The following is a 17,645-nucleotide window of genomic DNA, read 5'->3' as shown; positions in this document are numbered from 1 at the left end:
CCATGTTTCAGAGTTCAGCTACTTTTTCACTGCCACCATTTCCCTCTGACCTATACTAATATCCCCCAAAGTTTAATGACCTAGTGTGTTCACTTAATTCATCAGTTTACAATCTGTTTTGGACAATTTTAACTACTGTCTTGAATTGGGCGTAACTGTTTCTTTAATAAAATGCAATTAAAATGGATGATTCCTAAAGCAGAGGTGGGGGATGAGGAGGAATGAAGGAGAGAGAGAGAGAGAGAAGGAAAAATGGAAGGGGGAGTGAGAGAGAGAAGAAAGACAGAGACAGAGAGAATATATATTCTATCTTCTTAACTAAACAATATATATAAATCCCTCCTATGCCAGTAAGTCAGTCAGTTAATGTGCATTTATTAAACAATTACTAGTTGTGAGAGACTGTTAAGGTTGAAGTGGCAAAAATAGTTCCTAACTCAAGGAGCTCATATTCTTTACTCCCATTCCCTTCAACCATCCAATTCCAAAGTCCTATCCAAATGCCAGGCCCACCCCCCACTGTGTCCTTTGGAATCACCGTTCCACAGACAATAAATTTTCCTCCATTCTTAATATTGCTTCCTCTCCCACTCCTTCCATCTTCTAGCAAATATTGAAACCTGGAGCATCCTGATGACATGATCTCCCTTTCCAATACAAGCTGTACTTTCACCCAATCTCACTGGTTGAGGAGAGAAGTCTTAATTCTCTTTACTCTCTATTGTCATATCCAGGTTCTTTCTCTTCCTCCATCACTCAGTAACCTCTCCTTTGAGGTTCATGTAATTCATATCTATCACATAATCAAAATCTTGGTAGTTATTTTCTGCAGACATTCACATTGCCCTTCTTCCTCAAAGAGTTTAATACACAACTCACAATTTTTCTCTCTTTCCCAACTCTTGTCTTTATACTAGAAAACTTAATAAATAAATACATTGACTTTCCCTCCAAACACTCAAATGACAATGCTTTAGCCTACTCACTTCCTGTGACCTACTCTTCCACTTCACCTCAGTATCACACACAGATACTACCATCACTCACAAATACATCACTTTAATATTCATGAACTTAAAAATCCCCCAATATGATCACAATCTATTGGCTTCTGCCCTCTCTTCTGCCTTCTCTTACCAAACTTTACTCTCTGTCCACACCATGACTTCCAATCTCTTGATGCTCAGTTTGTTTCCTTCCAGGCAATCTCCCCTGCACTAGTGTCTCTGTCCCCTTTTCTCCATCTTAACACCTTGGTAAACCAATTCTTCTCTATATAGTCCTTTTCCCATTAATGCCTGGTTCACCTGTTATATTGCTGATTGTGTCCGGACAAGCCTAAATTTCAGATCACTTCCACCATCTGCTCCCTTCACCCCTATACATAGGCTGCTGAACAAAGGTGGAGAACAACAATTCTGACTGGGGTCACCTACAAATTTGTGACACAATTTCAACTGTGCTCTCACTGACAATCCTTCTACTCTCTCTTATCAATTCACTATCCTACTCACAACAGATTTTCCAAATCTTTTCAACCCTTTTTTAAGTCTCCTATGGCTCCTCTTCCCATTCTCTCAGCTAAGAACTTTTGTCTCATATTTTACAGAAAAAATTATGTGGTAATTCACAATGAGCTCCCTCTTCTTTCCCCTTCTCATTTTATACCCTTCAGATGCCTTCTATAATTATCAACTCCTTTACCTCTGTCTCATATGAAGAGATAGCCTTACTTTTTCCCAAGGACAACCCCTCTACTTGTTCAAGCAATCTCATTGTATTTCATCTCTTCCAACAGACCCCCTCTGTCATTCCCACTCTAAAACTTGTCTTCAATCTCTTCCTGTCTACCAGTTCCTTCCTTACTGTCTATAAATATGCCCATATCTCCATCATTCCTCAGAAAACTCATTTGATCCTTCCATTCCTGCTATTATCTTCTATCTCTTCTTCCCTTTGTGGCTAAACTCTTCTCTTTCTTCATTTGGTGAATTCATTGCTACCATGGATTTAACTGCCATTGATATGATGTTGTTTCTCAAATCTACCTATCCTGCCCTAAACTCTTTGCTGCCTTTGAGTCTAACATCCCCAATTGCCTTTCAGACATCTCAAACTGAATGTCCAGGAGACTTCTTAAATGCAACACATCCAAAATTTCCCCCCAAGTTTTCCCTGCCTCCGAACTTCCCTATTGTTGTCAAGTGAAAATCATCCTTCCAGTTCCTGAGGCTTTCAAACTTGATATCATCCTTCGCTCTTTACTCTCTCTAACCCCCATGTTGCTAAAACATATTGATTTCAGCTTTGCAACTTCTCTCAAAAACACCCTTCTCTCTTCTGATACTGCTACCAAGGTGTTGTGCAAGTCCTCATCGCCTTGTACTTGTATTATTGCAAGAGCCTGAGGGTGGTTATACCTGCACCCTCCATTCAGTTGCCAAAGTAATTTTCGGAAAGTACTAGGTCTGACCATGTCACTTCCCCTCTCCCTCACTTAAAAAACTGCAGTGGATCCTGAGGATCAAATTAAAAAATGCTCAGGCAATCAAAGCCATTCATAGCCTAGCTGTTCCCTTCTACCTTTCCAATCTTCTTATACCTTACTCCTCAATCATGCATTTTACCATCCTCCTCCATCCAGTGACACTGGCCTTTCAGATTCTCCAAAAAGAAGATATTCCATCTCTCAGCTATGGGGTTTTCTCTGGCTACCCTCAATGAGCAGAATGTTCTCTCTCTTCGCTTCCAACTACTGTCTTCCCTGGCTTCCTTTAAATCCCACATGAAATCTCTTTTACTGGAAGCCTTCTCCAACCCCTCTCGATTCTAGTGCCTTCTCCTCTTTTAATCATTTCTTATCTGTCCTCTACATGGCTTGTTTGTATATTATCATTTGCATGTTATCTCTGCCATTAGACTGCGAATGCTCTGAGAAAGTGTCTTTTGCTTTTCTTTGTACTTCACTGTTTAGTTCAGTACCAGGTACATAGTAGGTTCTTTAAGAAATTCTTGTTGAAAAATTTTACATGATTGCACATATATAATCTATATCAAATTGCTTGTCTTCTCAAAGAAGGAAAGGAGGAGGAGAGGGAAGGGCCAGGAGAATTTGGAACTCAAAATTTTAAAAAGTGTTTAAAATGTTTTTATATGTAATCGAGGAAAAAATAAATATTAATTATTTAATAAGTTCAATTAATTAATTAATTAAAGGATTATAAAGATGACCAGTCATAAGGAAATGTAGTACCAAACTATGAAGAAAGAACTAGTTCTCAGATCCCAGGTAAAAAAACGTTCACTATAGACCTCTCTGCTGACAAAATCCTAGAATATCCAGGGTATCAAAATAAAACTTTAGGGAAATGTGAAAAGGATAAAACAAACACCAATCATTAATTTGTAAACCGATTTGCTTTACAATGAATAGTTCAAGCAATAAATCAATGGGGTGTTCTTAAGACCTCATCTCTTTTCAGTCAATAACCTATATAACTCATCTTTATACCACTTAGGGGTATTGTAAATTTTATCTCCCTTATTGTGTATGAGGAAAATTGAAAGTCAGAGAAGAGGTGTCATAGACTTGAAATCATAAAAAGAGGTCTAATATTTCTGCCAACTCACCAGAGTCATGATGTCATTTGCCAAATCTCTGGCGAGATCTGGAGTAACAAAACAGGACAAACCGGTCAGTGCAACTCCAGTATCATACTGGTTGGGGCTACTCAAGTCCTGCAAAAAGAGAGGGGAGAACAACTTAACAAAGTATACAAATCCACTCTACTTATGAGTTACATTCCACATATGGAATGAATGAAAATTACAATATTTATGAATTTAAGGAGAAATAAAATTTCCCATTCATACTATTTTGTGGATTAAGCTATAACCAGATAATATTTCAATCAATTAGTTTCTAAGGAAACAGCATATGTAGGAAAATACACTATTTTAACTGGCGAATTTAGAACATATGGTTAAAAAAGAAAAGAATTTTAAAAACTATCACAGGTGGGAATTACTGGGAACCTAATGTTCTACAGATGTAATTATTCATCTATTATAATAAATCACAGAACCAGAAATTTGTAAGATAGACTTCCTCATTATATGTAGCAGAATTGCATATTTACAGAAACAATGGGTCTAAGAAATGATCCTTGCTTCAAGGGTTGGTTTAACATATAAACAACAGCAACAAAATATTATCACAAATCCAAAAGCAACATCACCAGACATTGACATATAGTTTTAAGTAACAGTAAAGTGTATTTAAGTGAAAGGATAAGAGTCTGAGTAACTCCTCAGAATTAAATAATGGAAAAATATAGTATAAATGGATAATTCATCAAGAGTCATAAACCGTTTATTAAGTGTGGGCAATTCTATGGCTTATCCTAAATTTTCAATGATTCCAATTAGTGAGAAAGTATGAAAACAGAGTAGAAGAATGAGACTGCAGACTTAAAGCCTTCCTTTATATTGTACTCATCATCTTTTTGTTATATATTTTTACATTATTAGTTATTTAGAAATATGTTAAAAACCATATTTTTAGTATTCTAAAAATATTAAGAAATAACATTTCTCTGGTCTAAAAAGCCCCTTTTCTACTAATTCTCCAACAGTATCAGATGTTAGTTAAGGATAAAAGGCCTTTCATAAGGAAATAGATTAAAAATGGGTCTGCAGTTTGAGTTCCAGTCTTCCACAACCCCTGAAGAAATTTACCCAAAGAGGGTGGTTCATATATTCCATTGAAAGAGAAGTATCTTCTTCGGTGATTGGGAACAGATTTTCAATGTTAATCTCTGGGAGAAGTCACATTGATTCTTTGAAGGATGTGGTCCTGGAAGGAATGCTATGGGTAACTTTGTTATTCAACTATTTTTGATTGCTAACTGTTATGGGCCAGAACTCTGAATTTGAAATAAGGTACTAACTAAACCTCAAACTATATTTTAATTTCCTTTGTTCGAGATTCCTGCAAATGTTAACACGAACAGTCTTAGCTATGTGAAAGCAAAACATTTTGGAAGGCATATGAGAACTTTTGTCATTTTGAACATTTCTCTCATTAAGCCAAAAGTAGCTTGGATATTAATTTAATTTGTTTCAGCCAGATAAGTACCATATTAACTTTTTTTTTTCAACAACTACAACATATATTTTGAATGACTGCTCTCCAGCTGAGGAAAAGACATTGTATTGTAAATTATCTTGATCTGCATTTGGGTTGAAGTTTATTCATTAAACCCAATAAAAAAGTTAATATTCAAGTTAAGATATACAAAAATATGAAGTATAGGATTGATTTTCTACTTGGGTCTTTGTAATATGAATTATAAAAATATTAACTTTGCACAAGCTTATGTTCAGGGCTGAAGGGAGCAAAAGCAGGGTCCATCCCATATCACCACCTGCAATGTATTTAACAAAAGTTCCTTGTTTCCATAGTATTCTTTTCTGAATAATTAGAGATGATCATCTGGAGGCCAAAGAAAACTGCCACAGCACTTTACTAGTTCAATAAAGATTAAAAAAAAAAAAATCTGTGAGAGTAACCAGTCAAGGAAGGACATGGGGAAGAGGAGGAAATTGGGATGGAGTTTCGTTGAAAAATAAATAAATGGTTAGATAGGTGGGTGGATGAATGAATGAATAAAATTATTCTAACTTGTACTGAATAGGAATGCACAAGTTCATTTAGTTCACTTTTTAAAAATATGTTAACTCTGCTTCACTCTAGCATTCAAAGCCTTCAACAAACTACTATTTTAACTTTTCCTTTCATATTACACAACACCACATATATGTGGATAATAGACCCCTTGTCCTACATCCATAGCTTCAACAGATCACTTTGATGCAATTTGGGTACTTTGGACTTTTGTGAAAACACTGGGTATATGAACCATGTTTATATCTGACTTCCAAAGCTGGATTCAGTCACAATCTTGGCCCTGTACCTGAGCTTTTTTCTGGTTTGGGTTTAGAGAAGGGCCACAAACATAACCAGGTAGAATGAGCTAAAGGCCAATGGCTACACTCAACTCACTCTGGTTCATTTAGGAAAAAAAGCAGCAATGGTTAAATGTCTACCAGCTGCTAATTTATAAATTATATATCCCTAATCCATCATATTATCTTAATATTATATAACTAAGGAATGAAATCAAACACACCCTCCCTCCCCCCCGCAAAAAAAAAAAGTTGTCCAAAATGTAAAGAATGAAGAGGACATTAGTGAATTAATTAGTTTGATTTTCCTCAAAAGGGAAAGCAATCTACTTGTGAAGCTCATTCAATGTTAGGCAACACAAGAAAAATAAGCCTTAAAAACAAATATATAATTCAAAATTGATGCTCAATTTCTTCTCCAAAATGTCTGACAATGTTATCAGGAAAAAATCAAAAGGAATGGCAACAATAAACATCTCACAAACAGATACCTAGAAATTAAAAAACACTTAAAGCAAATACTTTCATGGACCAACACACAAAATACTCAACAAGTATTAATAATAGTTTACACTTATATAGAGATGCTAGGCTTGCAAAGTGCTTTGTACACATTTCATTAAAGGGAACTAGATGGCAAAGTGGACAGACCTGGAGTCTGAAAGATCTCAGTTCAAATCAGACAACAGACACTTATTAGTGTGTTCTTTAGGGTAAACCACTCAACCTTTCTGGACCTTGGTTTCATCATCTGTAAAATGGGGGTAATGATAGCACTTGCATCACAGGGCTATTGTAAGGAGCAAATGAAATAACTGAAAACTTTAAAGCATTATATAACTATTGCCTAATATTATCTTCACAAAAGCCTTCTGAGATTGGTGCTATTATCCCCATTTTAGAGATGGAAGAAATGGAGATTAATGATAAAAAGCTAAAAACTGATCACATTACACAAATTTTCCAGAATTATCCAAGATCTTGACAATAAGAAAAAAATTCACCCCATTATTTCCTACAGCAACTGTTTTCACTTTTTGTCTTGCTTTTTTTCTGAGGAGAAATTTACAGGAAACTTGCTTGCTATTACATTGTAGCAGGTTATTTCCTTTTATGTTTGACTGACATTCAAATACAGGTGATCATGACCTTACTAATACTTCTTATAAGTGAAAATATATGGCTTTTTGGAAGACAGAAACACACACAGGAAATAGTGAAATTTTACTAAAGCAAACAGTGGTTTCAGCTGAAACTGATCACTTACCTTTCGAATTTGATTGGTAGTCAGCATAATTACATCAGTTCCTTCATGAAAGCACTGAGAAGCAGCTAGATAACCAACTCGCTGTTTATTTAGAAAAACAGAAGCATTAAATTTTTTGCCACCATTCTTGCCTTTCTTGGAACTCAAAGCTCTTGCTCTAGGAGCATCAGTCCCAAGAAAAACAAAACCTGTAATTGTAAAAGAACTACAGGCTAGATACCTGGGGAGCTGTTAACTCTGGCTGGCCAAGACAACAGAACATTTGTTTAACATTCCTACCTGGTACTTCAGAGTCTTAGAATGGCAGTGATTTTAAAATACTACATGTCATGCAGTGGGGCCTTGCCTAAAACTGACACAGAAGATCGATTACCCAAAGATCAATAATCTATTTGGTTGTTCATTCTTCCCACTTCCACTAATTTCATCTTTGCAATCAGTGACTTTTTTAAACTTAGTACTACGGTCTACTATCAGCTTTTGACTGTCTAGCCCCTATAGTGGATCAAGTATGCATCCTAAACTATATGCTTGTGAATATTATAATTATATTATAAACATATAACTAAATATATTCCTAATTTTGCAGAACACAGTATACATCTTTTAAGTAAGAATGAACAGAAAGCAGGACAAATATGGTTTGTAAAGCTATTGAGATCAAAAGTGAATCTGGTGGTAAAAACAGGTGGTAAAAGCAGGAAGTCACAAGGAATAGCATTTCCTCTACGGACACTAACCACAGCTTTATGCTCACTGGAGTTCCACAATATCAGAAATAAGTTAAATATGGCCTAAGACAGAAAGTAGGCAAATATCAATAAAATAATTGTCAGTGTTTCACTAAGAACAGGGAGAATTCTTTGAAATTTGAAGTAGTTCAGTCAACTGCATTTCTCGTGGGTGGCAAACCTTGCTAAAGATTACAATTCTCTACTTCTGGATAAGCAACATTCAAAAGATCCAATTCAGGACTTTCTAGTCACATGGAAAATATACACATTCTCAATTTGTCTCACCTGGTCCTTGTTATCACAGCCCAATATTCAGTTCCCTTTCTCTAAACTTTCAATGGAATCGGAACAGAAATGAATGCAAGGGATAATGCTGTAAAAAATTACCCTGGCATGCGTTCTATCAATAAAAAATTATTAAAAAATAAATAAATAAATAAATAATAAATAAATGAAAATAAAATAAAATAAAATAAACTTTCAATGGGTGGGATTCCTAGTAAAGAAAAAAGGGAAGGTAGGAGCAGTGTCCTTTCCTCTTCCCTTGTTTCTTTCAGGGACTCAATAGGCAGCACCCCTCTCTCACTTCCAATTTTACTCCTCCAACACAAGATTTAAAGGTCTTAGAGGAAATTTCTAAATGAATTCTTCCCCAACAACAAAAAAAGATTGAGGATCTCTGTACTGGGCTTTGACATGCTGACAGAAATTGATATATTTAAAAACAAACACAATGGCCTCTTACCTTAAATGTAAACTTTGAAGCACTCATTACTTCAATAATGTTGAATGCAGCCCAGCTAATGTCATATCCCAACATCTGTAACTGTTAGGAATAAGAGTAAGACACCGTAACTTTATATATCCTTCTTAATGACCCCTGAACCCTAAAAAGAAGTAAGGAAAGTAGAAACATTAAGAATGAGATTTACAGATTTGGAGGAAGGCCACATGTACAGTCTGTACATTCTGTATGTGTGCACATTTAAAGACTTAATATCTGCTTAAAATTTGACAAAAAACTTATCCAAAGGATAATGTACTTAGGCACAAGAGTATTACACTTTATAGATGCATCAGTGTGATGAAATTCCACACTATAACCATTCATTCTCTAGGGTCTGAAGATCATCTAGAAGTCTATACCTTGTATTTTGATAGAGAATACTAACACTTTATGAGTGCTACCCATCCATCCCTATTAATTATTCAACCATTATTATTCTGATGATGGACACAGCCTGTTTATCTCCAACCTTTCCAGTTTTGTAGGCTCTGATAGAGCATATGGTCTGCTTTCAAGAATATAAGAGGATCAGCTAGGTGGCTCAGTGGATAGAGCACCAACTCTGAAGTCAGGAGGACTTGAGTTCAAATCTGGTCTCAGACACTTTATACATCCTAGATATGTGACCTAAGTGACTTAGGCAAGTCACTTACCCCCAATTGCCTCAGGAAAAAAAAAAAAAAGAATATAAGAACAGAATTTATAGAAATAAGGGCCATTCTTCAATTGATGAATGGTCAAAAAATATTTATTAATAGGCACTTTTTGGATAAAATAGTCAACCTATCAACAATCATATTTTTATATAAAATCATTTTTATAATCATTTTTAAAATGCTCTAACTCCCTGTTGATAGAGAAATACAAATTAAAACAACTTTGAATTACTACCCTATCCAGATCGGATCAGCTATATGACAGAAAAAGAAAATGAATAAAGTTGGAAGGGAAATGAGAAAAAAGTGAGATATTAATTCACTCTCGGTGAAACTGTATGCTAATTTGACCATTCTGGGGAGCAATTGTAACTATGCTCAAAGAACTATAAAATCATGCTATACCACATCCTTTGATCACAATGTTTACTACCAGATCTATATCCCAAAGATTTAAAAAAACAAAAAAGAAAAGGACCTAGATGTACAAAAATATTTATTTATAGCAGCTCTTTTAGTGATGGTAAAGAATTGAAAATCAATTGGAAATTGGAATTGGAAAATGACTGAACAAGTGGTTATCTATGATTGTGACAAAATACATTGTGCAGGACACTAGGAAAAACCTGGAAAGACTTACTGGAACTCATGCAAAGTCAAATGACCAGAATTTGAAGAACATTGTGTATAATAACAGTAATATTATATGATGGTCAACTGTGAATGACTAAAATTATTCTCAGCAATACAATGATCCAAAATAATTCTGAAGAATATTATGATGAAAAAATGCTTTCCATCTCCAGATTAAAAACTGATGTAGTCTGAATGCATATCAACACATATTTTTTTCCTTTATTTTTCTTGGGTTGGGTATTTTTGTTCACAATATGTCTACAACTGAAATTTGTTTTGAATAACTGCACATGTATAACCTATATCAAATTGCTTGTTTTCTCAATGAAACAAAGGAAAGAGAGAATTTAGAACTCAGAATTTTTTTTAAAACCTAATGTTAAGGGGCAGCTAGTTGGTGTAGTGGATAGAACACCAGCCCTAAAGTCAGGGAAACCTGAGTTCAAATCTGGCCTCAAGACACTTAACACAAGTGAACCTGGCTGTGTGAATCTGGGCAAGTCACTTAGCCCCAATTGCCTCAGAAAAAAACAAAAAAAACACAAAAAACCCTAATGTTAAAAACTGTTTTTACATGTATTTGGGGGAACATCAAAATAGTAAATTAAAAAACAAACAATATTAAATTTAAAAAGGAAGAGAAGAATAGAAAGATCCTCTCCAAGCTAGGAGTCAATGAGTCAGTGAACAAGCATGATATGGTCCCAAATAAAAGAAGCTTTTCACATCAGCCTTCTTTGGAAATGTGGGAGAGCTATAGTCACTGGATCTATATTTTAGAATTTTTTTGATGTAGCGATCAAGTGTTGCTGAATGTTTCCTCTTCTTTTTCTCTATTTTTTTTCCCATCAAAAATATTATTTGTTAAATGGAATGAATCTGGGAAGGGAGGATAAATTTCAGAAGTAGAAAAAGCAATAAGAGGCTAGGATATATTTCATAGGGCATATGTAGATGGTATAATATAACCCATTTAAAATAATAATCATACAATGAAATGTAATTCACAAACCATTATACTTACATAGGTAAGCTTGCAGACTGCATTTGCTTTTACTGCAATATTGTCTTGCTTCAATTCTTGTTTGATTTCATCAATACACTGAGATATATATTTGGCCTGAAAAACAAAACAAAACAGAAGACACTTTAAAGACCTGTGATTCAACTGATGTGGTATGCCCTCCAAGAGGGCCATTCATCCATGATTTCCCATTCTCTGGGACATTTTATCAATCCTCCAAGAATGGACTTTTCCAATTTGCGGGAAAACTTTCTTGAATTATCATGATATTTTATATTAAACAGTAGAACACAGAAGTTGCCCATTAACTGTCCCTCAACCATGTCATATAACCAACAATGCTACCTGTTTTATTGAGAGTCTCCAATTGTGGGCAAAAGATGTTGTCCATCAGCAACATATATAAAAATGCATTACATTTAGGGACCATTCCTCCAATTATGCTGTATCTGGCATGTGAGGAACTAAGCTTGAGCCTCACCTCTACCACTTACAATATGACAAGCATTTAATCTCACTAGGTAGCTATCAGGCTAGCTTAACTTTCTTTAACTTTTTCTTTAACTTCTTAACTTTCAGACCTAAACCACTTACTAGCTATGTGAGCTCAAGTACTTCATCTATAAAAGTAGAGGTTGGACTAAATAGCTTTTAATGTCTCTTTCAGCTCTAAATCTATGAGCTTATGAACTCTTGAGTGATTGCGGATTTCATTCAGGAAGCTTAAATAGTGAAGGAAAAAATTTTCAAAATAATGGATATTTGTCATTCATAGAAAATTTTTTTTCCTGTTTCAATATAAGGCAGCTACGAAAATGCTCTCCCCTCCAAAGAAAAAGGCTGGTGCTCTAAGGTAGTTCTAGATAGAGCCACAAACCAAGTGACCCTTTGACAAAAGTTATTCTTTCAAAGATAAATTTTGGTTAATAGACCAATGAATCACATTTTTAGAACATTTTCCTCATAAAGACAAAAATGATCAGAATCAAATTCAAGACAAAGGATTATTTAATCATGTCCCAGAATAACTTTTCAGCTTCCTTCTCTTTTCACAAGCTCACATACATACATTCATATACACATACATACACATACACACACACACACACACCCCTATTTACTTAGATTTTTAAAATTTAAAAAAAATTTTTTTAAGTTTAGAGGGTATTTCCTCTATAAAAATTCTCTGAGTAGGTAATTTAAATACTATGATGTTTATTTTATAGATACAAAGAAGTTAAGCGACTTCTCCTTGTTTATACTGTTACTAAATATTAGAACCCAGCTATGAATCCAGGTCTGGTGCCAAATTTGAACATTTTCCTACTATTCCTAGGTGTTTCTGGTGGCAAAATTTTCTTGTTGTTCTTAACTGTGTTAATTTGCTAAAAATAAACAAAGACAAAAACTAAGAGCAAGCTCTTCATCTAGTTCTTCTTTCTATAGGCAGACCTGCAAATAAATCAATTACTGAAGAGTGTCCAGTTATAGGATAAGTAAAATATTTTTGCTATGACTTAATTATTTAAGTTATGTTATGTGTTTCTACAACAATTTTACCAAACATTTGAAAAATAAAACAAACTCTGAAATACTGCCAAGAAGAAAGGTTGCTAGGGTGATGGTGGAAGGTGAAACCGCCTTGCACATACTTTATAGTATCTTTCCAGGTTAGCAGTGACTTTCAATTTAGAAAGCCCAGGAAATTCAAGATCAGAGAAGGGCATTATTAGATCAGGCTCAGGAAATTACATGGCTTTTAAATTTTCTGTCACTAGCCTGTTTTGGACTTTGTTTAAGTTCATGGACTTTGAACTTTGCAAGCTACTGATACAAAAAAAAAAAAAAATTCAAAGGACATAAAAGAAAAAAGGAACCTTACATAGTTAAAAAAAAGAAAAAACAAAAGGGGGGGATCTTTGAACAGAGAATGCTGAAGCTAGAAGGTGTCAGCTATGATTCAGTCCAAACATCTCACATTAAATATGAGGAAAATGAAACCCAGAGAAGGAAAGTGAATTGCCTAAAGTTATACAAGTAAGTAGAAAAGACAAAACTAAAATTCAGGCTTGCCTCCTAATCCAGGGCTCCCTTCTATTTTCTAGAGTATCTTCTCAAATGAACACCTTCAGTAATATAAATCTATATTGCTCTAAGAGAAAAATGGAACACTCTGGAAGACAATCACCTTCCAGATCTCCTCTCCATTACTACATGTACCTTTGCTCACATCCCTGCTCACTGCTGACCAAAAGGAAAACACACTTCTTGTTAAATACGTCCTCTACTCCTCAACTTTTCCTTGGACTCCATCACTGAGGAATCATATTTTCCTTTAAAGTTTATTGTGTATTTAGTGTTTTCAGGGATGTATGTCTATATACCTACATACACACACATGCTGAAGTCTTCTCAGTCTCTTTGGCCTCCTAATTCATCAAACACTGAACTTATTATATCTCAAAAGCCAAATTTATTACAACTCATAACTGTGTGATGTTCATGTCCAGATTTCTGAAATTCGTTTCTCTTTTTGTAACCCCTTATGTTTCATTTCCTATTTTGCCCCACTTTTCCTAAACCTATCCTTTATTCTCACATTTCAGTTCTTCCTGATCATCCTGCTCTGAGCTCACTTTCCTCTTTTTCATATGTTGTCTCTTATGGATGATCAGTTGGAGCATTTAATCCCTTGCTTGTTTTCCTATTACTGAAATCAGGGAATGAAAACTGACACTTCCTATAAGAAATAAAATTAAAATTTTATATTGTTAAAACAAACAAAACAAAACCTAATGCTATTAGTTCCATTATCTGAATTAAGTCATACATCCAGGCAGTGTTGCTGAGTCCACTACAAATGTAGGTTATATAATCTCAACTGGGTCCTGATTGCTTGAAGACAATCCTTTTAGAGAAGTGAAGCCAAAATGGTGGAATAAAGGAAAGGATTCCTCTAAGCTCTTCCTCGAACCCCTCCAAAGACCTTTAAATAAGGACTCTAAACAAATTCTAGAGTGGCAAAACCCACAAAAACAGAGTGAAACAATTTTCTACCCCAAGACAACTCAGAAAGTGAACAAGGAAGATGTCTTGTCTGGGTGAAAGTGCAGCACAGTCCAATGCAGGCCTCAGCAAACCAGGAGCAGCAGGCTCAAGGAGCCCCTGAATCATCAGGGGCAGCAGCTGCTTCCAGAATTCTTAGCTACTTTCAGAACTAGCTGGGGCTGGAACAACTGCTCAGGAGATTACAAAGATCTCTTTCCTAGCACAGAGGCAGGACTCTGTGGTTTTGTCCATTCTCATATCTAGGTCACGGTCAGGGTGGCAGTCCCAGAAAGAGGAGGAACATTAGCACACCTGAGCTTTTGACTACAGTGGAGCAGGGACCCTCCTCACAGTTCCAGGATGGGGAAAAAGTACTTGTGATCTCTCTCAGACCAGACCACATGGACCACCTCACCTTGAAAGAACTGAAAACTTACAGGTCCCTAGAAAGACTTCTGAAAACAGCTGCACAAAAACCCTGAAACTTGGGACAACACATCCTCCACCCTGGAAACAGAGCCCCACTTTAACAAAGAGTTAAAAGTCAAGTAATAGATTTGAGAAATGAACTGACAACACAAAAAAGATTTTGACCATAGATAGTTACTATGGTGACAAAGAAGATTAAATTACACTCAGAAGAAGATAAAAAGTCAAAGCTCCTACATCCAAAGCCTCCAAGAAAAATATAAATTGGTTTCAGGCTGTGGAAGAGCTCAAAAAGGATTCTGAAAATCAAGTAGAAGAGGTAAATGAAAAATTTGGAAGAGAAGTGAGAATGATGCAAGAAAATAATGAAAAATAAATCACCATCTTGGTAAAGGAGACACACCCACATACCCATACCAAGAAAATAACACCTTAAAAAACAGACCAGGCAGCTAAGAAATAGAGGAGTGGATCAGTGGAACAAATGAGGTGTATATGTAAATATATATGCATATGCATGTGTGTGTGTTTGTGTGTATTATTCAAATGCCAAATGTACACTTGTTTTATGGAGAACTCACAGAGGGCAAACATTCACAGAATACTGAGTGGTCAGAGAAAGTGATACAAGGATACTCTCATGGTCTCTCTCAATTTTAGAATGGATTGTACAGCATGAGAGACACTGGCACAGAACTGTCTAGCATGGTACACCCTCATAAGAGAAGGTGATGTGGTCTGTAAGCAAAGCAGAATAGAATTAGTCCAAAGGAAATGCGAAATATGCAAAATTAGAGGAGCTACCCCAAATGTTCACATGGACTATTTGTGTCCAACCTGTGGCAGAGTATCCACTTATATTGGTCTGCTCAGCCGCAGTTGGACACACTGTAACTTGATTCTAACATAGTGAAGTTATTTTGGTTGTCTTTGAAAATGATAGACAATAGTAACAATAACAATGAGTAATATAGTAATATAGTTTTTGATAAACCCAAAGACTCTAGCTTCTGGATAAGAACTCACTATTTGACAAAAACTGCTGAGAAAATTGGAATACAATATGGCAAAATCTAGGCACATAGTTAACCTATATCAGATTGCTTGCTGTCTTGGGGAAGGGAGAAAGAAAAATGAATGTTGAAAATTATCTTTATGACCATTTGGAAAAATAAAATACTATTGAGGAAAAAAATAGATCTAGAAGAGATAATTTTAAAATTATTGGACTAACTGAAAGCCATGATTTCAAAAAGCCTAGACATTATCTTTTAATTTATTTTTTATTAAAGCTTTTTAATTTCCAAAATATATGCATGGATAATTTTTCAACATTAACTGCTGAAAACCTTGCATTCTAATTTTTCCTCCCTTTTTCCCCATCCCCTCCTCTAGATGGCAAGTAATCCAATATATGTTAAACATGGTAAAAATATATGTTAAATACAATATATGCATGCATATTTATACAATTATCTTGCTGCACAAGAAAAATCAAATCAAAAAGAAAAAAATGAAAAAGAAAATAAAATGCAAGAAAACAACAACAAAAAGAGTGAAAATGCTATGTTATGATCCACACTCAGTTCCCACATTCCTCTCTTTGAGTGTAGATGGCTCTTTTCGTCACAAGATCTTTGGAACTGGCCTGAATCATCTCACTGTTGAAAAGAGCCACATCCATCAAAACTGATCATCGTATGATCTTGTTGTTGCCGTGTATAATTATCTTCTGGTTCTGCTCATTTCATTGAACATCAGTTCATGCAAGTCTCTCCAGACCTCTCTGAAATCATCCTGCTGATCGTTTCTTATAGAACAATAATAATCCATACATTCATATACCATAACTTATTCAGCCATTCTCCAACTGATGGGCATTCATTCAGTTTTCAGTTTCTTGCCACTACAAAAAGGGCTACCACAAACATTTTTTGCACACGTGGGTCCCTTTCCCTCCTTTAAGATCTCTTTGGGATATAAGCCTAGTAGAAACACTGCTGGATCAAAGGATAATGCACAGTTTGATAACCCTTTAGGCTTAGTTCCAAATTGCTTTCCAGAATGGTGTATCTGTTCACAATTCCACCAACAATGTATTAATGTTCCAGTTTCCACAAATCCCCTCCAACATTCATCAAAGAGGTACTGACCAACATCTCACACTCTAATACCAAGATATGGTTCAAAATAGGTATATCACTTAGAAAGGATAAGAAAATTGGGAGACCAAGAAATAGTCTACTTGTCAGATCCAGAGAAGTGAAGAATTTATGATCAAACCAAATCTATGACTATCTCTTTTTAGAGATGAAGATTATGAAATGCAAAATGGATCATTTTGATTACAATGAATTAAGAAGGTTTGTACAAAGCCAATGAAACCCAGATTAGAAGGAAAGCAAAAAGCTAGGAAACAATTTTTATAACTGGTGTTTCTAATAAAGATCTTATTACTAAAACACACAGAAAAGAGTCAAATTTATAAGAATACAAGTTATTCCCCAACTGATAAATGGTCAAAGGATATTAACAGGCAGTTTTCAAATAAACAAATTAAAGCTATCTATAATCATGAAAAAAATGCTCTAAATCATTACCGATTAGAGATAAGGAAATTATCAAGGAAAAGAAAACTGATCTGATATTCTAGAACCAGAGGGTAAAATAGAAAGAATTCACTGATCAATTCCTGAAAGAGATCCCAAAATGAAGACCCCCCCCCCCCAGGAATATTATAGACAAATTCCAGAGCTCCCAGGTCAAAGGAAAAATAATGTAAGCAGCCAGAAATAAACAATTCAAATATCATGTAATAAATCAAATATCATGTGGGAGATAAGAGAGAGTAAGTGAATCTTATTCTCACCAGAACTGGCTCAAAGAGGAATTAACATACACACTCAATTTAGTATAGAAATCTAGTTTATCTTATAGGAAAGTTGGAGGGGAAGGGGATAAGAGAAGGAGGAGAGGGGGATAAAAAGGGAGGGCAGATTGGAGAAGGCAGTAATCAGAAGGAAAAGGTTTTTGAATAGGGACAGGGTGAAAGAAGGGAGAAAAGAGAAAAAAAGGGAAAATATAACTAGCAATAATA

The 17,645-nt window shown here is 35.2% G+C and overlaps 1 protein-coding gene across 1 annotated transcript in view; it reads right to left on the bottom strand.

Annotated features, from left to right (window-relative positions):
* Positions 1-17,645, bottom strand: part of AP3D1 (adaptor related protein complex 3 subunit delta 1) — a 140,757-nt gene that overhangs the window by 81,824 nt on the left and 41,288 nt on the right. Inside the window, exons 2-5 of the mRNA XM_051972248.1 lie at positions 11,072-11,167; positions 8,714-8,794; positions 7,235-7,315; positions 3,631-3,738 (exon numbers count right to left, since the gene is read on the bottom strand). Coding sequence (XP_051828208.1) covers positions 3,631-3,738; positions 7,235-7,315; positions 8,714-8,794; positions 11,072-11,167 — 366 coding nt within the window. The remainder of the gene's footprint in view (positions 1-3,630; positions 3,739-7,234; positions 7,316-8,713; positions 8,795-11,071; positions 11,168-17,645) is intronic.

This window comes from Antechinus flavipes, chromosome 1 (assembly GCF_016432865.1).
Source record: "Antechinus flavipes isolate AdamAnt ecotype Samford, QLD, Australia chromosome 1, AdamAnt_v2, whole genome shotgun sequence".
NCBI classification, from domain to species: Eukaryota; Metazoa; Chordata; class Mammalia; order Dasyuromorphia; family Dasyuridae; genus Antechinus; species Antechinus flavipes.
Note: the sequence above shows the minus strand (reverse complement) of the source record. Positions and strands in the feature narration are given on the sequence as shown.